This window comes from Poecilia mexicana, unplaced genomic scaffold (assembly GCF_051168715.1).
Source record: "Poecilia mexicana isolate PSO_F unplaced genomic scaffold, ASM5116871v1 scaffold_10, whole genome shotgun sequence".
Lineage (NCBI taxonomy): Eukaryota > Metazoa > Chordata > Actinopteri > Cyprinodontiformes > Poeciliidae > Poecilia > Poecilia mexicana.
In genome coordinates, this window is record NW_028263379.1 from 12478762 (window position 1) to 12504966 (window position 26205).

General features: G+C 37.7%; 1 protein-coding gene across 2 annotated transcripts in view; it reads left to right on the forward strand.

The window, feature by feature from the left end:
- elf1 (E74-like ETS transcription factor 1) overlaps positions 1–25935 on the forward strand; it is a 62061-nt gene extending 36126 nt beyond the window's left edge. For both annotated transcript variants that reach the window (XM_014982783.2, XM_014982781.2), the window contains exons 2-9: positions 7794–8097; positions 16866–17040; positions 17756–17860; positions 19291–19452; positions 19573–19656; positions 21594–21786; positions 22003–22344; positions 23343–25935. In XM_014982783.2, coding sequence (XP_014838269.2) covers positions 8029–8097; positions 16866–17040; positions 17756–17860; positions 19291–19452; positions 19573–19656; positions 21594–21786; positions 22003–22344; positions 23343–24153 — 1941 coding nt within the window. In that variant the 5' untranslated portion in view covers positions 7794–8028 and the 3' untranslated portion in view covers positions 24154–25935. The remainder of the gene's footprint in view (positions 1–7793; positions 8098–16865; positions 17041–17755; positions 17861–19290; positions 19453–19572; positions 19657–21593; positions 21787–22002; positions 22345–23342) is intronic.
- The last annotated feature ends 270 nt before the right edge of the window (positions 25936–26205 follow it).

Genomic DNA, 26205 nt, shown 5'->3' on the forward strand with positions numbered 1-26205 from the left:
ACCAGTACATTCTTAATATTAATTCTTGAAAGTTGAATCAATGAGATTATTATTCTTATTTAATTTTGACAATAAAAATTCTCATAATACAGATTAAATTCTTCAAAATCTCCTTTTTATATACAGCAGCAATATATAACTGCAAAAACACCAAATCCTGCCAAGTATTTTGTTCTAGTTTCTAGCGCAAATATCTTAGCTTTGTCTTAGTTCAGGTGTATTAACTTACAAGTAACTTTTCAGCAACACATAGGAATTTGTTTTAATTCAATAATTACTTAATATTGATGAAAACGTACTGACATTGGCTGACTATGTCACTTGTAATAAGACAGTTTTGAGTGAATAATCCGGCAGTTGAACTGGAACTGGGTTGCTAGGTGACGGGCTGGGCTTGGCTGGCGTTGCTAGGCAACAGTGCCTGTGGACCCGTAACTCTTTCATTAATATTAAGGAATTATTTACTTAAAACAGTAAATTTTAAGTCAATAAAACTGACTTAAAACAATAAGTTTGAGTTTATCTGTAAGCTTTGTCTTATTTTAATGTACTAAGATATTTGCGATAGAAACTAGACCTAAAATACTTGGTAAGATTTGATGTTTTTGCAGTGTACCTGTGTACAGAATCAGTTTTATATCAATCAATCAATCAAATTTAGTTTTACATTTCAGAAACAAGGCAGACAAAAATAAAAAGTCATAAAAACATCATATAGTCACCAGTTGAAAAACTAGTAATGTTACTCTTTATCAAGTTCTATTGAAAGACATAACATATGTTGATAAATGTTTCATTTATGATTTAAAAGCAACTGGTGAGTTTTTAGTCTAGATTTAAAGGAACTCAGTGTTTCAGCTGTTTTTCAGTTTTCTGTACGTTTCAATGCTCCACCTGAGTAAACTTTTATTTATTTTTTTGTAACCTGAGCTGAGGATGACTTACAAATAAACATTGACCAGTTCCTTTTTTCTTGCATCTCTGTGTTTGCTCTCCTCACATGCAGGGTGAGTCATTACATAGACATTCAATTGGCTTAAATTACCTCCTTTCATGGTCAACAATGAGCTCAGCTGAGGAGACCAAAGTGGGGAAGTTGGGCCTTCTGGGAATTCACCATTTGTTCATGAATCCTTCGTCTAATTGGCTGTTATTGCGATTGGCAGTCACCATGTTGTATCGGTGAAGAAGCTCAGCGTTGGCTTCCTCCTCGTCCTCAGTCTGCTTCACCCCAGGACGGCTGGACAAATACTGGACAGCTCTAGATGGACAGAAAACTGTGGGAATATAAGCTTCTAAAATATTAGTATTATGTGAATATACTGTAATATAAAATGCCAAATCTAATGTGTGCCTATCATAAACTGCAAAAACAACAAATCTTAGCAGTTATTTTTGTCAAGTTTCTGCTGCAAATATCTCAGTACTCTTGAAATAAGATATATTTTGTTATATTTGTTGTATATTAGGTGTCTGAACTATTTAAAAACCGTTTCTGCAAGATGTAGGAGGTTGTTTTAAGTAAATTAATCTTGAATAAAGATATAAATTACTAGTTCCACTGGCAGATTATTTGTCGTATAACAAGATATTTTGTCAGTGTTTTAAGTAATATAATCTGTCACTGGAACTGGCATGTATTTAAAATAAATATTAAGGAATTATTGCTTTAAAACAAGCTGCTACATCTTGTGGAAAAGTCACTTGTACTTAATTAAAGTGTTCAAATCTGTTTTCACCAGAACTGGAAAAAATACTTGGCAAGATTTTGAGTTTTTGAAGTGTATTTATATAATCTTTATTATTTGAGTAGTTTTTATTGTCAATATTACATAAAGATAATCAGTTTTCAACCATTTGTATTAAGAATATTGCCGTGTTAGATTCTCGGTGTATAATACTATGATTTCAAGGTATTTGCTTAAAAATTACCAAAAAAACAGACAGTAATAATATAACATTTAAATTATTACAGTTAAAACTGTTATTTATGGTCTTTATTTACTTTGTTTCTGATACACAAACGTTAGCTAAAATATAGAGCAAACATTCAGTAAATGGTTCTACTAGGTAGATCATGTTTCTGATTTGTTGCTCCTCTAGATAAAGTGAAGCAAACGCAGCAAAGTCGTATTTTGGAAGGTGTGAACTGGAGGGCAAGAGCCAGTTTTGGTGCCAAATTGACTCAAGTTTCAGAACAATAGTCTGGTAAACTAATCGGCTTCAAGGATTTTCAGTGTTTTCTACTTGACTGGATATTTGCTAAGATGGCACATTAATTCATATTAAGGTTTATTTGATGTTTTAACTGTTAAAATAGGCAGTTATCAGTATTTTTATAGGTGATCTGAAGTCTGTGCAGATTTCAGCAGGTTGTTAAGGTCCCAAACCTCCAGAAATACTGAGCGATCCTCAGTAAAAGTTGTTAGATCGTCTGTTGCTATGGATACCTACAGCACACAGCAACAGGTAGAGGAGGGGCAGCACTACATTAGCTGTAACTTTTTAAAACCTTGATGCTGGTTATTGTTGCCAAGATGAACCAGTTTTACACTGTTGTTGACCTTTTTAGCCAATAATATAATCATAACTGATGGTTTGGTTTGTAAGTCAAACAAAATCCTATATTTAAATTGTATTGTTGTTATTTTTATTTTGTTTAATAGCAATCTCATTTATCAGGAAGAATGTCAGTGAGTCGCCTCTTTTCCTTTTTCCCAGGGCTGCGATCTGCTCAAATACTGAAAACTCAGTTTTATTTTCTATTTATTAAGTATTTACGGCTCAGATGTCCGTCTTTTTTGGCTTCTAAATGTACAAACCAACATAAACCATCTTGATACACTTTTTTCAGGTCAGTCAGAAACAGATAAAGATTAGTGATAATCCTGTGTGCCTTTCAATTTGAACTGAAGACTACCAGACTTTTACTTTTTTCACTTCCGATACAGATATCGGATGTTTAGCATCGGCTGATACCGATCCGATACAGAAAAACATTTCTGAATCGACTTGACCTTCTTTTTCTTTAAACACAATTATACTGAATTATACATTTATTTGCCAACTCTGCACCAGTACAGCACATTTAAACACACCACTAGCTTCACATGTTTGGTCAAATATGTAAAATCAGTCAGTACATTTAGGAATATTTCAGCCAATGTGAAATAAACATATAAAAATAAACAACGACTGGTTCAGAAAGTTCAATTAGAAATGTTAAATATAAGGTAAAATAAATAATAAAACATGTTGCTCACAGCACAAAGCATAGAATTAGACTGAATAGATCAGACACATTGTCACCAATACCTGATCAATATATCAGAACAGATACAGATATTTATATTACATCAGTGCATCTCTGCTATTTAGGAACTTGCAGTGAATTTTTTTGTTTTTGACTCAACATTGAAGTCCAGAAAACTGAATATCTGTGTTGGCCATTAAGAACCTGAAAATTATTTACATATTTTTGAATAAAGTTTTGAAGATTCACTTTTTTCAAGTCATCAGCAGCTCAGATTTGCATTTTTTTAACCTCAGAATGAAGCCGTATTGTTTCAGTCCCACAGCTGCAGCCTGCAGCTGCTTTTGGCAAAACAATCACCGAGCATCACCGCTCACACTCCTTCATTTAGCACAAAAAGAAGCAAAATCTTACTTATTTATGCTTCTTGAACCAAAGCTGAGCTCAAGCTAAGCAGATAAATTAATAGAAGAAAAAATACACAAGCTTTTGTCTGGTTGTGTTTCGTCACAGGACTCTGCATGCAGGCTCCACCGCGACACCCCTCCTTGTTAACCGCACTAAAATACTCAAGTCTGTCAAAACAGGGCCCCACCCAGAGCCACTCTATTTGCTCTGCGCACTATTATGCATTGACTAACATCTCTGTAGGATCCCTCCCTCCTCTGTTCTGCCGCTCCGCTCCTCGTGACGTAGCCGGTCCAGTTACAACCCGGCCTCTGTGCCGGGACAAGGCAGCTGTTGTCATGCGCTCAGGGATGATGTGCAGGCTGGCGAATGGCCGCCTCTCTCTTGTGTCCGCTCTCTGCCAACTGGGATCAATGAAGCCCTCTCTGATGAATTCAGCTGTAGATGCATGAAGATAATCAGAGAAGGAGAGGAAAAACTCTTGATTTGATTAAACTCCTGCTGTGTTCTTGTCATCTGATAAGGAGTTAATGTGTCGCTATGCAAGGCATCTGGTGCAAATGTGTCTAATTTAGCAAGGCGGACACATGTCCACCCACTTTTTTTTATTTTTCCTTTTGTTTTTGACATTTACAGCTGCAGTGTTTCATCTTGTGTTGGCAGTCTAGGACTCTGAGCTCCACATGTGCAACTGCAGAAAGCTGCAGCTCTGGTAGCTGTGGACACGCTCCGCCTGGCAGAGTGAAACACAAACCCTCAGATTCAGTTTCCATGTCTCTGTTCTCCTTTCTGCACACAGTAACCACACATCTCTGTTCGCTCTCAGTGTTCAGTGAAACTAAAAAGATACAAAAATTTGTTTTCTTCTGTATCAGAAGTTCTCCTGTGATAATGCGTTTGGTATGCAGTGTTGACTATTACACAGGCATTTCAAAGGAAACAAGCTCCACCCTGCAGCAGTGGGAGAAGCAGGGATACCGACTGGTTGGGAGGGACGGGGGGCTCTGACGTCTCAGCCACCGCCTCCGCTTTGGCTGCAGGGCAGCGACGGGGCGGGGGCTGCTGTTCTGCTGTCGTCTGTTCCCAAACCTGGCCGTGGCTGTCGGGTTGCTGGGACACACTTAGAGCTGGGTACCAACTACTTAAGAAACCTTTTTTTTGGGAAGAATTAACTTTTAGCAGGATTTTAAACCTAATTCTTAAACCCAGGGCCAGCCCAAGCCTTTTTGAGGCCTTGGGCATATTTTCATTTAAGGCCCCTTGTTGCTGACATGTAGCATACCAGCTATCTTTAGCGTCATTTGTAATTAGCCTACATAATACCACTTTAATCATTGATTTTAATCGTTGATTTTAACCTTACATGAGTAGCAAACCAAAAAATAATTTGGATTTTTGAAAGTGTGCCATACTATTTTAATTATTTGAAAGCAACATCAGTAAAAAAAAAAACAACAAAAAAAAACAAAAAAAAAAAAAAAAACTGAATTTACAGTAAACAAGTTAAGAAGCTTAATATCTTATATTTCCCCAACATAGGCAGTATCCAACAGCAGGAAGAGTTTTTGTCTACCAACTGTAAAAAACATGGAGCTAATTTTGTCATTATGTAATAATAGCATTTTATTACTCAATGTTGTTAGTTGTTATACCAGCTCAGTGCTCTTGGGTGCCACTTAGTGGTGTGGGGGAGCTAAGCAGCCGCTTGACTCATATATGCCTTGAGCCTGTTACAATAAGCAATCAGTTAAATGCATGAGAAATTAAGAGTAATTTTGTCTATTTATTTATAACTTCCATTATGTGTAGTTTTTATTTCCATTTTTAAAATTGTTTTTGGTATTGGTCTTTGACTTATCGTCAATATATTACTTAAAAATATTATCGTTTATCGCAATAATTTCTTGGACAATTTACCGTGCAGGACAGTTTTGTCTTCTCGTTTCAGGTCTAACTGTACTTTTCACTTTTACTTGAGTAATTTTATTATGAAGTATCGCTTCTCTTACTGGAGTACAGTTTCTGGATACAGTATCTACTGTCAGTTATCACAAAACATAGTGATAAAGTTCATATCGCCCACAACTATCCCCACTTCATGGTGGCGTTTCACCTGACCCTGTTTCCTTTTAAATTTAAAAAACACAACAAAGAGAAAAGAAAGAATAAGATAGAAAGATATAATATATTAAATATATACAAAATTTAAAGTTGTATTAACTAGTTACGTTTACTTGAGTAACTCTGGAAAAAAATTACTTTTAGGAATATTTTTATTGTTCTGTTTTATTATTTATGTAGTGTCTCTACTCTTGAGTATAATTTCTGTTTTTTTTACCCGCTGTATGAAAACCAAACATGTTTTAACCAGAAATTCACCAGATAGACACACACCTGCATTTTGTGTCAAAGTTTAATATTCAAAGAAACTGATTTCATTTATTTTGCCTGATTTTGTAACAAAAATATAAAATTATATTATTTTTTGTATAAATACCAACATTTCCAATTATCTTTACATTTTGGTCTGATGATGCAATTTTTAATATTAAATGATTGATCACTTATACTTAAGTAGACTTTTTTCCAAATACGTTTTCACTCCTGAATCATTTCTTTGAAGGCTAATTTTTAGTTTTTCTTGAGTAAAAATGTGTTGAGGCATTGAGTGTAATGTTTCCCTCCCAGTCTAAGCCGTTCCCTGAGGGTCGGCTCTGATGGCACCGATTGGTCCGGGTGAGGCTTCATCGGCCCGATCGGTGCCCCTCTCATGTGGTCAGACTATCAGAACCTGAGCCTTACGATCCAGAGCGCCTCGCGGTCAGTCACACAATCATGAAATAAAAGTCAACTGTGCTTAAGTCGAAGCTCCCACGTCTGTTGTTGCTGAGTTTGAAATATATTAGAGGGCAGAGTAAGTTGGGATCATAATCAAACAAGGGCTTTTTTTTTTTGTAAATGAAAAGGACATAATAAAAAAACATCTATTTTCAAGCCTTCATGCTCTGAGTTTGTGTAAAAGATTTACACAGTTTACATTTTAAATGGGGACATATTATGGAAAATTCACATTTTGCATGTTTTTGTACTTAAATTCGGGTCTCAACTGCTTCTAAAAACACAGCTACTGCTTTAAATAAAGAACACTTACCCGTTTTTTGGCAATAACTTAATGCTTTTTGATGCCTCGTTACCTAGCAACCCCAGCCAACCCCAGCCCGTTACCTAGCAACCCAAGCTGAGTTCCAGAATGTTTGGTCAGCTGGGTTTACCGCTGTATGCGCTTCAAAAGACACACATTTTGTTGTTGACTTATGATCCAGAAACAACTTGCTGTATTCCTGTTGGTTGTGCAGGAGGCTCCACTTCTGCTTTTTAAATACGTACGGTTGTATAATTGTTCATCTGTTTGCAGTTATTTTCATGTGCGAATGTGAACGTTGAGCTGGGGGTCGTGGCCAGCAGCGACAAGACCAGTAACGTTTGGTGTACTTAATAGTGCAAATATCTTAGTACACTTGAATTAAGACAAAACTGACTTACAGGTAACTTTTAAGGAAGATATAGGAGCTTGTTTTAAGTCAATAATTCCTTAATGTTGATGAAAAAGGTCTAGTTCGATTGGCAGATTATTTCACTTATAACGAGACATTTTTCCATGTTAGCTTCTCCATCTTTCTAAAAAGTTAGTTTGGTCTTATTTCAAATGAACTGAGATATTTGCACAATAAACTAAACCAAAGTTACTTGGTTAGATATTGTGTTTTTGCAGTGTATTTACAGTCTCTGCTGCTTCCATAAAGTTATATTTGGATTCAGGTGACAGTTTTAGTGCAACATCTGTTTTCACGAGGAAGCGTGAAGCTTTTTGGTGAAGATCTTTCACTCTATCTGCGTATTTTAAGCATGTTGTCACACAGGAATCAGAGTGATTTTATTTTATTTTTCCTGTGAAGGATGTGGTTTTGCAGCGTCACAGATAAAAAAAAAAATAGACATAACCCAGATAAGTTTGTCTCTCCTGACCACCTCCTTAACGCTAAGCTTGCACCGGCCTCTTGTTTCTTGCTGATATCCGACTGATCTGCCATGTTTGCTGACCTTTGCCCTCCCGTGTTTTTTCTGTGTGCAGGTGTAGATGCGCCAGGCGCAGCGGGGTCTGGCCTCTGTGTCGGAGAGGGACGAGGCTCTCCAGTGAAACCTCGACTCTCTCTCACATTCAGCTCGAGCCGCGCCGCATCAGAAAACAGGAAGACACAGAGGCTATTTACTGAGGTGAAGCAGCAGAAAGAGGAGGAGCAGGAGGAGGAGCCATCATCACAGTGGGGACATTTTAGCCTGGTCCCCGCCCTCTGAACTCCTCTGCCATGACGACTGCAGTACAGCCCAGCGAACTGGTGTTTGAATTTTCCAACGGGATAGATGAGATGAATCAGGTATTTTCCATGAATGACTCAGCACTTAAAGCTTTTTGAAGATTTGTTTGGAGTACAAACTTGATCATTCATCTGTTTCACCCAAAATATGTTGCTTTTTTCCACAACTTCAATGTATTTCACTGAGATTCTGGGTGACGGACCAACAGAAAGTTAGCCAGAGTCGGGCAGTAAAAGGAAAAAATGCAAGTGTTAGTTATTTACACTTTTTACCAGTGGAAAAGTTGCTACAACAAATAAAAATACAGAAGTTTTGCCCACTTTTTTGTAAAATAGTCGATAGTGTATCAACTTTCAATTCACAGATTCTGATTTGGATTTGGGTCGAGATTTTTAACACCTGGATATGTGAATGAAATCAGTTTACCTGCCAGAAGGTGAATCTTTTTCACAGCCGTTCCCTTTTTTTAAACTCAATCCATTGTTTATTCCTTCTAGAAACAATAAAAATTAAGAAAATGTTTATTTCATAATTGTTGTTTCATAATCGTTTCGGCATCATGCAGCTGACAAACAGCTGGATTAATACAGAGATTAAATTACAGACAGGTGGACTCTATTTACGAATCAGGTGTGTCTTTTGAAGGCAGTTCGTTGCACCTGATTCTAGTCTGAGTTATTAGAGTAAAGAGGGCTAAATAATAACGTACAGAGTTTTAATTGTAACTTTATTCCACTTTTCTTTGTCAGATAAAAATCCTATAAAATACACTGGAGTTGGTTGCAATGAATCCTGTCATCATATCAAATTTTGCTGGATGATAAATTGTCCCAGAACTGATTGCGATGAACGATAATGTTGTTTTGTGACCATTTTCATGTAATATAATGTTAATAATGGCATAATAATGCAGGAACATTTTCTCAAAGATGAATAAACTTTAAGTTCTAATGAACATTTAATGCTGGAACTGGAAAACATTTTAAATATTGAAAATAAATAAACAAAGCAACACATAAAATAAAGTCTCTGTAAAACAAATTAAAGACTAGTTGAAACCAATCAGACTGAAAACTTTAGTCATCCAGTTTTTGACAGAGAGGGAGAAAACAAGTTTTTTCTTGTAAATTTGTAATTAGGCAGAAAATTACTCGTCCCTGCCCACGTTTTTTTTTTTTTACAACAGCCTCAACTCTGCTTGCTTTAAATTTGTCTGACTAGCCACTTCCGTTTTTAAATATTTGTAAATCATTTACAGGTCAGTTATTTAGTTGCAGTTGTAATTTTAGTTCTTTCATACCAAAACTACTACTGCAACCTAAAAATCTTATTTTTTAGGTTTAACCAAAAATTAAACCTAAAAAATTTAAAATGTTTTGGTTTAACTAAAAGTTTTTAAATTCTGCTCTTAATTTTTAGGTGCAGAATTTAAAAAGTTGAAAGTCTTTTATTGAGATGACGTTACATTGATTGGGTAATGAATGCTCAGCAGCTGATTCAGTTTTCAGTTATTGTTTTACAACCAGCTGAGTCCGGCGTTTTCTCCCAGCTTTTCCTGTCGACATCTTGCAGTAGCACCTTATTTTACAGATACCTGATGTAAAACTGCTCGTCTCCATCAGTTTGAAAGGCTAACAAATAGATTCATAAACACAAAGGATACAATATCTATAACTTCAGTGTGTTTTAGTTTTACAAGCACATGGTATCGCCCCCGTTGGTTCCAGTTTTTCCCCATTAATTGCCGTTTCTGTTCATTGTTTTCGTTAGCTTTAGTTGACCAGCCTTGCTCTGGAGGGCGGCGGAGGCTGCTGGGAGCAGAAATGGAGAAACCTGCAGCGGAGTTGGGTTGAGCGTGGGCGGCAGCCGGGGTGGGGCGTCAACCTGAACGTGGTTGCAGCACAAAGGTTGCCGTTGCATTTACCTGACACACATATTAGCACCTGTGTGTGTTGTCATTGGAGCGATGAGCTGCATCGGTTATCTCCTCCCCTCAGCAGACGCTGGATCCTGTGGAGCAGGCTTGTTTGTTAGTGAAACGAGTGTTTATGTGCGCCAGTATCTGTGTATGTTCATCTAGAGTGACAAGTTGTTACTGGATCCCTGAATAGCGCCGCGTCAGGCCCAACCTGACGGACCAGTTGTGTCGCTGCTTGGAAGAGACGCAATAATTCACCTAAAAGGTCCCACATTGTTCCAATGTGACGGTTCTGTTGTTGGCGGCGCCCACTCGGCCTGTTGTGCAAGCGCCATAGCCCTTTTTCAGCAAGTCATGGTAAAGCATCAAAATCCACCTCTTTCAGGTGGGCTTTGGCTTTGTGACGGTTTTAAAACCACAATAAACTCATTAGAGCTGAGTGAAATCACAGCTCCTGCAATGATTAGCTCTGCTATATTGGATGTGGAGGTCAATGAATAGCCTCTCCAGACTCGACATGTGACGAATTTCAGCTTCTGTCATCTTCAACTGTTCGGTTTTCATCTTATTTTCCTTGATTTTCAAAGAGATTTTCTGTTAAGTAGGGATGTAGCAAGATTTAGTAAATATTAAAATATCGTAATATTTGTGACTGAAGTAAAATCAAAGTGTTAGTTTCTCATCTGGTAGTGTTGGTTAATGGTATTGTGTTAATATGAAGGTTTGTGCTTTAGTAGGGGTTTCTGCAGGCTCTTAAGAAGTTATAAGATTAATAATCAGACCTTTAACAGTTTTAAATATGCTCATAAGTCCTAAATTAATCCATTGCTGATTTTTTTAAAGTAAGTTTTCCCTCCCTCTTGTCTTTAAAAGCACTGCAGCGGCGTTTGTTTGGTTGTTTTCCGTTTTAGTTTTGGTTGAGGAATTGTTTTTTGACTTAGGCAAATTTACCAAACATGTGATCCAGTTAGCAGTCCCGTCAGCAATTTAAAGTATTCCCTCCAACAATTGAAAATACTCTCCTGTTGCGCTTCCTATGTTTGTTTATTATATAATTACAAGCTCCATTTCTCATAGACAGTAAATATTCAAACAGTGTTTCAGTTTAAAAATGTAATTTCAGTGGTTTTCTGATTACTATGCTATAAAATATCTGTTAAAGTAACATTTTCTTTCTTAACGTGTTTGATAAATAAAACTAAATACTTTATTAGGTGAGGGAATTACTGAGGTAACTTACTATTGATTCACTTAGAGCTAAAATATTTAAGTTAACTCGTTCTAGACTCTAATCTTGAAGTAAGAAAGAAACTATTACTTACCAACATGCTGGGAACAATGATTGGTTTCAGAAGCATTAAATAAGTTTTCATTATCTGGCAGCATTTTGGACGCAAAGTGACTGATAAAACATCTGTAACTCCAGTGAGAATTTTGTGACCTAAAGAGCTTTTTCACTGTTTCTAATGACTGTGAACTTTATTTAAGGTGTTTTTGCTGCACAAACTACTGATTTTACACAGTGGGAAAGTCTTATCGGGCTTTTCTTCATCAGTTATCACCGGAGCCGTTTGGTTTTGCCTGAAGTTGGAAGCCTTGGTAGTCCATAGCTGGAAATGTTTGATCCTCCTACTGGTTTATTCTGAGATTTGTGGAGGATTATAGTGCAAGGAGACAGTTTGCCTACACAAATCATAGTATGTATGTTGATATCTCTGCAAACAGATGTTTTAAAACAGAGAGTTGTTTCTAAGAGCCCCTGGACTGGTGGGTTAAAATAATAAAAGCCTTTAATTCAGAGAAAATGAGCTCACTTTATTCTGATCCAAATCTGATAGTAAGCAATCACTTAACCATTGGAGCTGGTTTAGAAAGAACCACAACATGTCTGACCAAATCCAATATGGCTGCCGATAGTTTAAAGGTTTTTTTTTCTCTGTATTTTCTCAAAAAGTGAATTTTTGCATTGTAAAGCCTCCGTTTCCCAAAAACCTCGTCTTCTATTTGTGAATAAAAACAAGAACAAACAAGAAAAAAAGGAGATTGTGAGTAGAACCCAAAAATATAGATAAAATTAAATTCTTGTGAACCCATTTTCACGTCTCATGTGTTGTATGTATTAGGACAGCCTTAAACATCAACCGGCATTTTATTACCATCGCTGGACGTATATGTCCAAATTCAGACGCTACATCCTTTGTCTTATAAGTATATTAAAACATAATACAAACATTAAAAGCCTAATTTTCATATTGTGTTGTTAGGCTCTTTAAATAATTTCTGTACAAGAAGTTAATTAAAAAGGATTAAATAAATAACAAAATAGCAAGATTTCAAGCTCCATTTTTACTAGCTTGTGTTTAGCGTTGTTGTGGTTGCTAGGCGACAGGACATGCAGTGCGGTAGCGGTGGGATTAAATCTGAAGACTTGACCTCCCAATGTCACAGCTGCTCGCTTTGTCCTTCATGGGCTCGAAACACCCAGTGACTGTTTTTCACATTTTCTTTGAGAATAGCTTCATGTTAGCTTGTCTTTGAGAGTGAAGCTAACAGCTAGCTTAGCAGAAGGTGGAAGCTAAGCAGGATTTTATCATTTTAAAACTTACAAATCTCAAAAGCATTATAGCAGTTTATGCTAACATTTCCATGTGACCTTCTAAATCATCATCATTCTTCCTTTCATTAGCTTTCATTAGCTCTCAGAAGCTAATGATTCTTTGCACGGGAAAAGTAGCTAGGAAATGTAGCAATCATATTAAATGCTAACATTTTAGCATTTCAAACTTTTTCAAAAATCATTAAGTTTAAGTAAAAAAAAGTAAAGTTTTTTTTAAGACTGTACATGCCCTGTATGATATCGATCTCTTAACTGCTAGCTTTAGCCTCCGGGACCAGCTGGAGAGTTTACAAAATGTTCTGACTTTTGAGAATGGGCGGCTTCAGAACTGCTCCAAATTTCACAATGAGGATATTGAAAGCTTCAGGCAGTTGAAATCCATTGTGTCGGGGCAGGTAAAGCAGAAGAGAGAGGGGTGTGGGGAGGGAAATGGCCTGCTCAGATGCTGCTGCTTTCAAAGGCAAAATGGGGAACTCAGAAATGCAAATCAGCCTGATATTTATCACTGCTGTTCCCTCTACTAGAAACAGCATTCAGGCCATTAAAGAGGAAGGAGCAGTTAAAATGTGAATTATGTTCAGCACAAACCATTTTAGCCGAAACCTTTGTGCTTTCTTCATGTCTTTTCAAACTGGTGAGGCCAGAGATGCAACAGGAAAGGAAAACATTTAGGATCAAAACAACGTGCAGAGACAGCAGCTCTACACGTCTTTATGCTCCGTCAGCGAAATGTTGTGGGATTTTGACGGGAGGAGGTGGTAGATGAGCTGCTGTCTCTGGACCAGTAGGCAAAACACGTCTTTATCTCGCTCAAGGACAGAAAACATGAGTTAAGTCAGCCCAGGAAAATGTGGCAGCCTCAACGTCTGGCTATGATGGAGACAAAGATTCCCATTAATGGAAAACATTTCTGATCCAAACTGCAGTCAGAGCAAAAACATGCTTGTTTTTAATCCTCCAAGTTATGGTTGACGTCATTATTTTTTTTACAGTAACTATTACAAATCAATGGTGAAATACCTGCTGAACATTTGAAACCGCTAACAATGAGCCGGTCTGTTAGCTTCCTGGTTAACCAGTAGCAGAAATGAGTGTACAGGCATGCAGTGGGATGCCACCATTCCCGCCTCCTCCCTCAGCTCAAGGCTGGACACCTGGTCTGCCCCCGAGGTCCCAGCCAACAATGAACACTTGTGTAAAAAGACACAGATACGCCTTTATTCCCACAGCTCCTACAGCACCTTTTTGTGTGTGTGTGTCTCTCTTAAACCCACCCATCACTGCAGGAATGTTGCTTTTTATTGATCTTCACTGAGTGGCTGAAAATGTAAAAAAGAAAAATCACATCTATGTAAGCTAGAAGAACAGATGCTACTTCACAGTTCTCTGTGTTTAAAGCGAGAGCTTTCGGTCCAGTGATCTCTTAAAAATCAGTTTGTGCTTGGCCATATGGGTGGGATTATTTTATTCTTAATACTTTTTTCACGCTGAATAAAAACAAAGAAGTTGGTATTCAAACTGAAAAGGAACAATTTCAGCTGAGATTTAAAGTGTACTCTGCTGCCATCTGCTGGGCGTTTTTGGCTCATTTCTCAGATTAGCTTTTCCTTTACATCTACAAAATATGTTTATATTAAAACAATTATATCCCCAGAAACATTAGACAGAAACAGTTAAACCAACACAAACGAACAAAAAGCCTAAAATATTAAATAATAAACTAAGAAAACAAATGGAAATAAGACAAAAATTCTGACTAAAATGGTTTATACCTTAAACTCAAAGAAATAATAAAATTATTCTATAAAATATTTGCTGAAGTTTGTCAATAAGTAAATAAATGGACACAAATAATAGAGTACCTGTTTAAACCATTGGCAGATAATCTTAAAGTTTTAAATAATAAGTAATAAGTAAATAGTCAAATACATAACTAAATGAACATAAATGGTTAAATGAAAAAGTAAAAGTACTTCCATTGTGAGCAAGACAGTTTATATCTAAAAAAAATACATATACTTGCTAAACTTGTCAATAAATAAAGATAAAATAGACATAGATAATAGTTCTTATTAAAACCATTAACAGCTAAATTTAAAATAGTTTTAAACATTAATAATATGCAATAAATGAGTAAATAACCAAATGCATAGCTACATAAATGTAAATACTCAAATGAAGAATAAAATATTCTGTGAAGTATGCCTGCTGCAGTAAAACAATTAATTATTGAGATCCATTAAAATGATCTCAATGTTCATTCTGATGATATTTTTTGAAAGACAATTATTTTGCTCAGACAGAGACTTCGTAATCCACTTTATTTATTCTTTCTGTTATGTTTTGTTTTTGGTTGTCATTGTTTCAAGTTGGATATTTAAAATATGTTCTAGGTCCAGTGTTGGACTAAACTAAATAAAAGTTTTCCAAACTTTTATTTAGAAAATTTAAGTTTATTAATATTCAAGAGGGCGATTACCGATATATTACTAGAAAATGGTTGAAAAACAACAGTATTATTGTTTATTGTGATAATTTCAGGGACAATTTATCATCCAGCAAAATATATTATGACGGGGCTAGTTGCGACTAGTAATAATAATAATAATAATAATAATAATAATAATAATAATTCAGTTTATAATATTATCTTTTCGTGCTCTTCAAAGCACATCTTTCACATTTGGAGCAGAACATGACTCCCTTAATTAAAGAATGGAGTTACTTTGCCCTCACCAACCAGCCGCCCGGTGGCTGCCCGGCTTGACACGATCCCCGCTGGAGGAGCTCTCAGACGGTGCTTGTCTCCGCAGATGTAGCTCTACGGTTCGGCCCACCCTCCGCCAATTCCCCCAGTCCCTCCACTCCTCCGTGCATCAGGCCTCGCTAAGCCCGAAATGACACGGCGAGGTTAGAATTCCCAGAGCGTGATGAAGAAGGTGCTCGCCTGCAATTCATATCTGATTCATTAACATTCATTTGGGTTTATATAATTTCTGGGCATAAGATTAGGTTCTCAGGAGAAGTAGGCCAGATCAGACAGCTGGTTCCCGTCTTCTTCACAACGTCCCAGCGGGCCGCTGCAACACCACAGAAATGAGCTCTCTTCCATGCTGCGTGCCTCCACATTAGCTCAGGCTGAGTATGAATCCACAATGTCTTACAACGCAATAAAAGAGGCCAGATTGGTTTAGAACTAGAGATCCAAACAATTAGTTGAAGATTAATTCCCGATTAATGGTTTATTGGATTAAAATGAGCTCAAATCGATTAAGTTTAGACCTTCTTTAATGGTGTAGTTTGGCCTCCATCCAGCAGGGGACGCCACTGGTCATCCTTAAGCAGAGCCGTTGGTACGAAAGCAAAGATGGCGGAGCTACACCAGAACGAGGATGATAAACGGTCAAAACAGAGTCCGTTTTGGGGCTTAAAAACAACAACAAAAAAACACTTTTGCGGTTCTGTTTTGAAATATAAACAGTTGACAGTCTTTAATTTTCACTTTAAACGCGCTCATATAGGCGAGCTACATTACGAAGCAACGTCAACTTCTTTTTCAAAATATACTTGCTAATTGCTGAAAATGATGTGCTACGAAGGTGAGCTAACCCAGAAACATGATTTCAATAAACCCGGTTGATTTTTAGGACTGTCATGGTGCAACGTTTTAATATTCTTTTAAGAGCAACCACAGACATTACTTTTATATGAAAATCTCTCTAAGGATGAATTAATGTTTCCAGTATTTTATTTAATTTTTTTACATTTCTATTCAGCATCCTAAGAGGTTCCTGTTTTGTTATATTTTATAAATATTTCTAAATTTAATAATGTGAGGAAAACCACATTTTTTTCATTATTCAGTCAGTATTTAATAGAAATAATACAAAATAATGTTGAAGTTTTTTTTTCCAGTTTATGAAGAAGTTAGCCCTATGAAGTAATTAATAACTTGCATCCCTAGTTAGAACATTAAACCGATGTTATGTTTCATTAATAGTGTGGAAAACCACATTTTTTTCATTATTCAGTCAGTATTTAATAGAAATAATACAAAATAATGTTGAAGTTTTTTTTTCCAGTTTATGAAGAAGTTAGCCCTATGAAGTAATTAATAACTTGCATCCCTAGTTAGAACATTAAACCGATGTTATGTTTCATTAATAGTGTGGAATTACACAGTGAAGGAATTACTGTATGTTTTTAATCTTTTAATTCACATGCATGGCTGCAGAATCTCCTGTGTTATAATTCCTCATGTCTCATGCACACGTGTGTTTTTTTCTCCGCAGTTGGACGACCCGTCAGTATTCCCAGCCGTGATCGTCGAGCAGGTGCCCACCACCGACCTGCTGCAGGTCTACTCAGGCCTCGAGTCGGACGAGGTGACTAACGGCATCATGGTGGACACGAGTCTCAGCGTGGTGGAGGGACCGTCCATCCTTTCAGAAGGAGTGGACCTCTCAGGTAAAGACACCACACTTTGGAAACATTTCACATAGACTGATAGATGAATTTCGTAATTTGCAGGTTTTTATTTTGCTGTTTTCCTACTTCATGTTGTAAGTCAGGTTCTACTTCACTGGTCTCTTAAATCTACATGTCTAGCATTTATCAGGCCTGCGTATGAGTTGGAAAACTGAAGCCTTCTTCTGTGATTAATCACATTTTATTCATATTGTAACAATGTTGTTTTGGTTGTGGTACCTTATTTCACTCAATACATTAAATCCTCATTTGAAAATGTTCATTTGTATTTAATTGGGTTATTTTTCAGTGATATTAAACTATATTTGATCATCATTGATGAAACACTTCAGTTTGAAAACTAGAGAAAATCTGAGACAGGTTGAACTTTTTCACAACTCTATATAAAAGTGTCTAGATTTTCTACATTCAACACTATTACTGGAACTAATCTGACACAATTATTTCTAAGCCTGTTGCAGTTTTAATTTAATTAAAATTACTCAATAATCTGTTTTATTTATTGCTTTTGGTTGTCATGTTTTATTTTGGAAGTTTAAAAAATCTTCCATTTCCTGTGTTATATACAAAAATGAAAGTTTGTTTATTGAGAGGGAGAACTTGCATTATTTTGCCATAATTTCTTGAAATGAAAAAGCTTCCAGGTATGTTGCCAACATGTTACTTTGATGCCTTTTTGTCTTTTGATGGACAGAAACGAGAGTTTCCCGAGCTGATGACAGCATGGAGACAAACGAAGCTGCAGCAGCTCTGCTGAACATGGAGTCTCCAAATAATATTTTGGATGAGAAGCGAATGAGTGAGTTCATTTGTGTTTATTTTAGGGCTGTAATGATTCATTGAATGATTCGAGTCCCTCAAGCCTTGAAATAGAAGTTATCGAAGCTTCGCTAGATTATGTTTTACTGTTTAGTGCCATTTGTTCTGGCCGGATAATTATTTGTGTTGCACTACGCTCTCACTTTCACCGTTGAGCTGTTGATGAATGCTAAGAGCTATTAGCAGCTATGGAGGAAGATGCGTTGTCAAGTAAGGGACACCTCACTGCGTGTGTTGCAAAACTAAATGGGCGTTTCACAATACCGATGCTGCAACACCAGAAACAGAGTTTAGATTGGTCCTAAAAAAAAAAAATCCAACCTGACAAACTAACTGCAAAGGCCCAAGCCTGAAGTAAACCACACAATTATTTTAAAATGTTGAAAATACTTCCAAACCAGACTTTGCTCTCTTTTAGGGCTGCCGTAAATGATTATTTAATGAGTATTCCATTGATTATGCTTATGATTAATCAAGTAATTACATAAAAAAAATTTGATAAAGTAAAATATTAACAGCAGTGTTAATATTGGATAGCAACATCGGGCCAATTTTTCATATTTGTGCATCCCTACAATTACTTAACCTGTAACTATAATGGCTCCGTTTTTAAGTTAACCTGGACAAAATTATACAAAAATCTGAAATTATATTTAAATTAATAATAAATCAGTAAGCTCACAAAGACACTTATAAAAAATGTCTAGAAACCAGTTTTCAGTTCATCTATTCATCTTCAGTCACTTTAATAGATGAACTCTTTGCCCAGCCATTTGTAGCTTTTGTGCTCATGTTGACGACAGGATTTGGCTCCTATGTCGTACATAAAAACATAAATGACAGCTGGACCGCCACAATGAGCTATGTTGCTAGCACTTAGCACTTAGCAACAACTCAGAGGCAAAAGTGAGAGTGTTGCGCAACATAATCAATCACCCGGCCAGAACACGGCTTGCTAAATAACAAAACATAATTTGACGAAGCTTTGAGGCAGATAATTTTAACAATTGAATCATCAGGAATCATTTCAGCTCTTCGTAGCACAACTTTCCCCTGTCTTAGCTCCTGTTTATTATCTTCCAGCTCTGTTTTGTTGTTTGCTAATTAAGAAGAGTAAAGATGTGGAGAGAAAAAGATAATTAGAAATATAAATTTTATAAAAAAATATTTTTTTTACTTCGAATATCAGACTGAAAGTAATGTTCAATAATTTTTTAAAAAGGAACTTAATTGTTTATTTACTAGCATAGATTTCTTTTGCTATCTTAAGTAGCTACTAGAGAAGATGATTAATTACTCAATCATCTGTAGATTACTTGACTACTAAATTAGACTACAGCAGCCTTAATTTATTTCTCTGCTTTATGTAAAACAAGGTGTAATTCTTGTACGTTGTTGCTGTTTGTGCAGTTCACACCTACAACCATCTGCTGGAGTCAGAGATGACGTACGCTCCACTCAGGCCAGACCAAATGGACAACGTTGCCCTTGACATGTCTCTGGACGAAGACACATCATCCATGGATGAGATTTCTCATAAGATTCCCTTAAAACCTCAGAAAAAAACCAAAGGTAACACCTTTTTTCTCTAGTTAAGTAATAATTTGTTGCAACAGTTTAGAGTAGAAGGTGATTACATGATTTTGTTGTGGCCTTTGACCTTCTAACATGCTGCTTCTCACGTTGAATCAGTGCGAAAGCCCCGGGTGGTGCGTCCCTGCTCTCCAATCACAACCCCTAACTTGCCACTCAGGAAGAAGAGCAAAGAGGGCAAAGGTAAGCCTCACCAACTAGTCCACTTTTCTGTAACGAGCCAATAAAAATCAAGGTCTCTCCTCCTCTTGTGATCGCTCCGATTCCTCCTGTGGAGCGGGCGACCAGCTGCCCTCGGCCCCTGCAGTCCATCTGGGTTGAATCTGAGCGAGTTAATGGATGAGGGGATCGGGTGGTGTTGTGTTTCTCGGGGAAACAGGAGTGATTGCATGCTGGAGGGCACGCTGATGCTTTACTGATAGATGCAGGGGCAGCGCCGCTTTGTTTGGGCCGTCCACAACGACACAAAAGGGGGGAAGGGGTTTGGGACGTCTGGTTCAGCCGCACACGAATGCATCACTCTGTCACGTAGTCGGGGATTCAGGTGACTTCTGGGAGTGCTGCTGTTTTTAAACGCTGCCGGCCGCTGACGTCTGGCAAATTAGAGGAATCTACATCTGAGCTTTATAATTAATTATCTTCCCAGACCCACATGCAGACAAATCCCTGTCACAACAATAACAGGAAGAAAAGACAATAATGCAACTCTGTGGTTTCTACATACAAACCAGATAAATTGGAGCTGAAGCAATTAATCGGTTTAGTCGTGAAATAATCATGAACTACTCTGCAGAAACACAAAGTATTTTTGGTTTAGTTTCTAGTTCAGATATCTTAGTACACTTAAAAAAGACTACGCTAATTTATAAGTAACTTTTCAGAAAGATGCAAGAGATTAAATTGATGAAAAATCACTATTTCCACTGGTACATAAGTGAAATAAACTTAATGCTTTTTCATCAATATTAAGAAATTATTGACTTAAAACGTGTTTCTTGCTGAAAAGTTACTTGTCAGTTTTCTCTTATTTCAAGGTATTAAGACATTTGCACTAAAAATACTTGGTGAGATTTTGTTTTTGCAGTGCAAAGATCAGTAATCAGTAATTATCAATCGCTGTGATTACTGATAATTGAAGAAATAATGAACAGATCAACCGTTCACTGAATTGATAAGTCAAACTGAAAGGAAATATTTTTTAGCTGCAGATTCATCCTTTCAAATAAGAATAATCAAGCATGCACTGAAGAAATGCTGTTATTGTATTTATGCATTAAAATATTTATTTTCTCATTTAAAAAATGAATTGGAATATTTATTTATTTGCATATTTTAATATGTTTACAGTATATATGTTCTCTTTTTTGTTTTGTTTTTCCTTATGCAGTTATATTGACATGTAAACAGGTTTATGAATTCATATTCCACATTTTTTAAAGACAAAAAACAAATTTGATCACAAAAAAGCAAACAATCTGCAGAATGTTTTTATTTGATTAATTGTCTAAATCACATGTATCAAACTCAAGGCCAAAACTGGCCCACCGTAGTTTTTTATGTTGCCCTCTAATATTTTGCATATTTGCAAATATGCAAAATTCACATAAAATCAACAATTTTACTGCAATTTTTTTTAAATTGGTCAAAATCAAGTGACTTCTACCTCAGCTTTACTTGATGTCAAGTTATAATGTGTGATCGATAAGGCGATTAATTAAAAGTCACATTTAACGTTGTAAATTATATCAAATATAGTAAAAATTCCTAACAATTATTTGTAAATTAGCACCACAAAATCTGTGATTCTGATTGCAAAAAAACACAAAAACAATCACAAAATCCTGGAGGGACTGATCAGTGTGGAAAGATGTTCAATATTATTTAATTTTAAGAATCGCCTATTGAATGGTGAAACAGCTATTTATTGATATTTTATCAGTTTATCAATACATTCTGGCACAACCGGCCCTTTAAGAACATTCAGATCTTTGATATCGCCAAAATGAAAATGAGGTTGACGCCCCCGATCTAAATAAAGGACAGAATAAACACCAGTACTGATTGAAATCTGTGCCTGCATGTTGTAACCATGGACTGAAATTAGCCTCCTTAATTTGCAGGCAACACCATCTACCTGTGGGAATTCCTCCTGGCTTTGCTGCAGGATAAAAACACCTGTCCCAAATACATCAAGTGGACGCAGCGTGAAAAAGGCATCTTTAAGCTGGTGGACTCCAAGGCTGTTTCAAAGCTGTGGGGCAAGCACAAAAACAAGCCCGACATGAACTATGAGACCATGGGGAGGGCTCTCAGGTGAGCGCAGAATACCAATGAGCCACGTCTGCCAATGTGACATTATCATGCACACCAGCTCTCATCCAGCATTTAACCTTGAAGACACCATTTCCACTGATATGTTCTTATTAACACTCTGGAACGGCGGCTTAAATTTTTATGAGAGTCGTTAAACTTTAATCGTGATAATGTCAATAATTGGTTGAACGGACTCTCGCCTACGTCCTCCCCCAGGTACTACTATCAGAGAGGCATCCTCGCCAAAGTGGAGGGGCAGCGGCTGGTCTACCAGTTCAAAGAAATGCCCTCCGACCTGGTGGTGATCGACGACGAGGAGGCGGGGTCTGACGCCAACGCTGGCTACGAGAGCCAGAGGGCCTCCAACGGGCGGGGCGTGGTCCGCGGGGGGTCCAAAGGCCACGGCAGGGCGCAGCACGTGTCTCTGAAGCCGATGAAGAAAGAGCCCAGAGATGAATGTCTGTACCGGGAGGCGGACGGAGGACAGGCGGAGCAGCTGCTCCATGTTTTACAGGAGAACCAGGCGCACGGCGTTCAGGACGCGGCGCACGCCGTCAGGTAGGAGAGCCGCGCACTGACCGGACACACAGGCCCGGGTCAATAATCAATAAATCAGTTAATCACTGGATGAATTAAAACAAGCTCAGTCATTTCCATTGGCATCATTTATCGTTTCTCTACCAAAACAGGATGATAAAAGTCTTCAGTCTGGTGTTTTGGTCGCAACTAAGCCTTTATTTTGAAGGACAGTTTAGCTTTCAGAGAATTTATAATTAATTTTATTTGTTGTTTTGTTTATTTATTTTTTAAATTGTTTAAACCACAGTGGAAGAAGTGAACTTTGGATGAACTAATTAAAATTTATTCCAAATAAAAACTCCTGCTCAGTTCACTTGTTTTAGTTTTTTAACTCTGTTAGTCGTAGTTTTGTAATTTCTGTTTCAAGCAGCTTTGCTTTCTCTCTCTGTAGTTTTAACGTTCAGTTCGTTTTGTGTTGCTTTGTTTGGACTCCACTGCCTGCATCATGAATGCTTCATCTTTCCTGTGATATTTTGCAGGCTGGAAAAGCTCAGCAGTTGGGAAACTGAGAACAGAATAATAATTTATATTATTCTTATTCGTTACAGTAGTGATGAGGACAGGACTTCCTGTGATACACAGTAGGGTTTAATAAAAATAAATATAAATATCCATGTTTCCAAAGATATAGGCTGAATATTCATCTTGGTTATTCATCAGGCTTTATATTTTAATTTTAAAAGTGGATAAAAGGCTCAGAGTTAAGTAGATGAAAGATGATTTAAAATGTCTTATTTCAGGGGCACAGCTTCAGTTTTAACTTCACCTGGTTCAAATTCTGTCAAATTTACTATCCGGTTGTGAATTGAATAATCTAAAAACTAAAGAACAGATAAACTTTTCACTGTATTGATTAGTCAGGTTTTTTTTAGCTGCATCCTTTGCTGTCAGATTTTAAAGGTTGTCCTGATATTTTTCATGGCTGTAGAGGAAAAAACCCAGATAAAAACTGAGCTTTAATCATTTTGTCTCCTCAGGACCATCAGCAGCCCCGTGTCGTTACCGATGGTTCTGACCTCCTCCGGCGCCCTCCAGTCGGTTCCCCTCACCGTTCTGGCTAACGGCGACTCCAGCCACTCCTCGCCTCCTCGGGTCATCCTCCACACTGTTCCCTCCGCCGCCGCGGGGGGCAAAGATGTGCTCACCATCCAGACGGCGTCTCTCGCCGGCGGTGCCGGCGGCCTCCAGGACGGCCTCCCGCAGCAGCTCCTGGTCACCAATCTGGGCTCTTCCTCCATTTCCTCCTCCTCGGTCTCCTCCTGCTCCTCCCCTCCGGGAGTCATCAGCTCCGCCGGCTCGGGCCTCAACGGCCTGCCCCGCCTCGTCACCATCAACACCAGCGGCGGGCACGCCATGGTGGCGCAGCAGCCGGGCACCGTCATCGCCACGGTGCTGAAGTCCAGCGATCTGTCGGCGCTGCAGGTCAAGGAGGAGATGCTGGACTCCAGCTACTTCCAGTCGATGGTGAACGGCGACCCGTCGCTGGCGTCGCACACATTCGACAAGGAGGAGATGGAGGCCGGCGAGGCGGAGCTGCAGTACAGGACTGTGATCATCGATACCAGTCAAAGCCAAGCCCAGGCGCCGGCGAGCGAACCTTTAATGAACGGACGTTACTCCCAGAGCAGCAGCCCCGGCGAGGGCTTGACCCCAGTGGAGGAGCTGGAGGTGCGCGGGGAAATGTCTCTGCAGCCGGAGCCAGGGGTCAAAACCCTGCAGGAGCTGCCGCTCTCCGTCCAGCTGCCTGCAAACTTTATCCAGATAAAAAGTGAGCCTGCAGAGGCTTAGGGCTGCAGGACTCTTTCAAAACACAAAGAAATCGAAATTATTTTGACCACAGACTCGATATTTTCCTTTTCCAACCACAACGGTCTGATTCCAACATCAGAAGTGAGTGAACTTGCAGCATGTTGCTCTTAAAAGTCAGTCAGTTCAGCCTCAGGATTTATTGTTTACTCACATGTTATGTGACCATGTGCCTAATTTCAAAAAATCTAGGGAGCGATTAGCGTTTTGTTCTTTTTTAAGAAGTTAGCTTTCACAACAAGGATTATTCCGTGTAGATAAAAAAAAAAATCCCACAAATCCAAACGTGGGATCAATGTCTACGATGAAAAATGTGCCAGTCAAGTTTTTGTTTTTATTTTCTAACGTTTCCATCTCATCGGACTAACGCTGTCGGAGGACAACAAACCAAAAACCAGGACTGAATGCCAAACGGTGCAACAAGAAGGGACGCCTGAAGCAGTTTAAGTAAAGAGTGCCTTATGAGATGTTTGCAGAAAGAATTACTGTTTATTTTAAAGACAAGGAAGTTGATATTCATTTATTTTGAAACAGACGGAGTAGGTGTGCATCTACTCTCTGTCAGCCCTGAATTAAAACACTGTTAACATGAAAAAGGGCATTTTTCTGTGTGGAGCTGCAGACCGGAGGGCACAGCAAGAAAAGCAGAATAAAAGTGATTTATTTCCATTTCTCCCTCTGATGCTCCACGGTTTAAGTCCTGTTTATGTAAAACAATATATATATGAATTTATAAATAAATATATATACTGTATGTAGACGTATAATATGCAATTGAGATTCAATTTTAAGGCCACAACAAATTTATTTATTTTATTAATTCCTAAATTCTGTAAAGAAAAGGCACATTCGTTTTATTTTTACGTGTAAACCTGAGGGAAGATGAAAACGAAGATACAGGAAGCCTAAATGGCTTTTTTTTCTTTTTGTATAGCTTTCGATATAATCAGCTTTGTTTAGTTTTTTTTAAATTTCTGGTCTTAAATGCTCAGCGCGGCATCATTATTCTGCTGCTGTGAATATCTGTTAAACATTTACTGAATGAGCTTTTTGTTCCCTCTTTTCAGCGGATATACCTCTCTCCTTTTTCCAACAGTCGAGGCTGTGCTTTCAGAACTATTGGATTTTATATTACACAGAGTATCAAGTGTATCAGTCAATACTGATTTTCTGCTTAGAATCTAAAGTTTCTACATTTGTTAGGAACAAAAAAACCCGACTTATTTCTCCCTTTTTTGTGTCTGGTCAGAGGAAGTTTGTGCCGCCTTCTTGTTTTTCTGTCCTGTTTGGTTAAGAACTCCCTTGTTTCTGTTGGGGATGAAGCCATATTGATCCCGAGTCGCGTCGCGGCCCAATGGGCTGTTTTTTCCGGGTCGGGCCGAGCCGCCGAGCGAGGGAAACTCGGACTACCTGACCTCCATAGTCTGCTTTACAAACTCACCAGAGCCAAAGAGGTCCACATCCTGCAGGTACTCTGAATGTAAAACATGCTGGCACAAAAATGTTTTGACAATCAACAAATACACTGGGTTATATTTGCATTAAAATCTGACTTTCTGTTAGGATTATCTTCATATGTATTCTTATATCCTGTCTTTTTATTTTTTCCTAAAGCACTGTTGTCTGTGAATTGTTGAGGTATGTCCACTGCATTTTGTTTTGTTGCTTCTGTTGTCTTGGGTTGTCAATGGCCTCCTTTTATGCTGAACTTAGACTAGATTTCTAAGAAAAAGCAATATGCTAATTAAAAAGAAAATCTCTCTACATTATTTGCTGCTGTTTTATTTTCTGCAAGAGAATGTCACTGAAACAGGATGTAACTTTAATAAAAACTATATTTTATATTTATATACAAAACTAGCTGCATTTCCAACAAATGCATAATTGCACAATTTGACATATTGAAAATAAATTTGCTTAATGAAAATGTTCGCATAAAAAAAACTTGTAATTTTCATGTTTTGGCTTTTCGGTCTTATCAATAGTTTTATTTTTATTTTTTTTAAATAGCGAAATATTGACATTTTGTGAAAA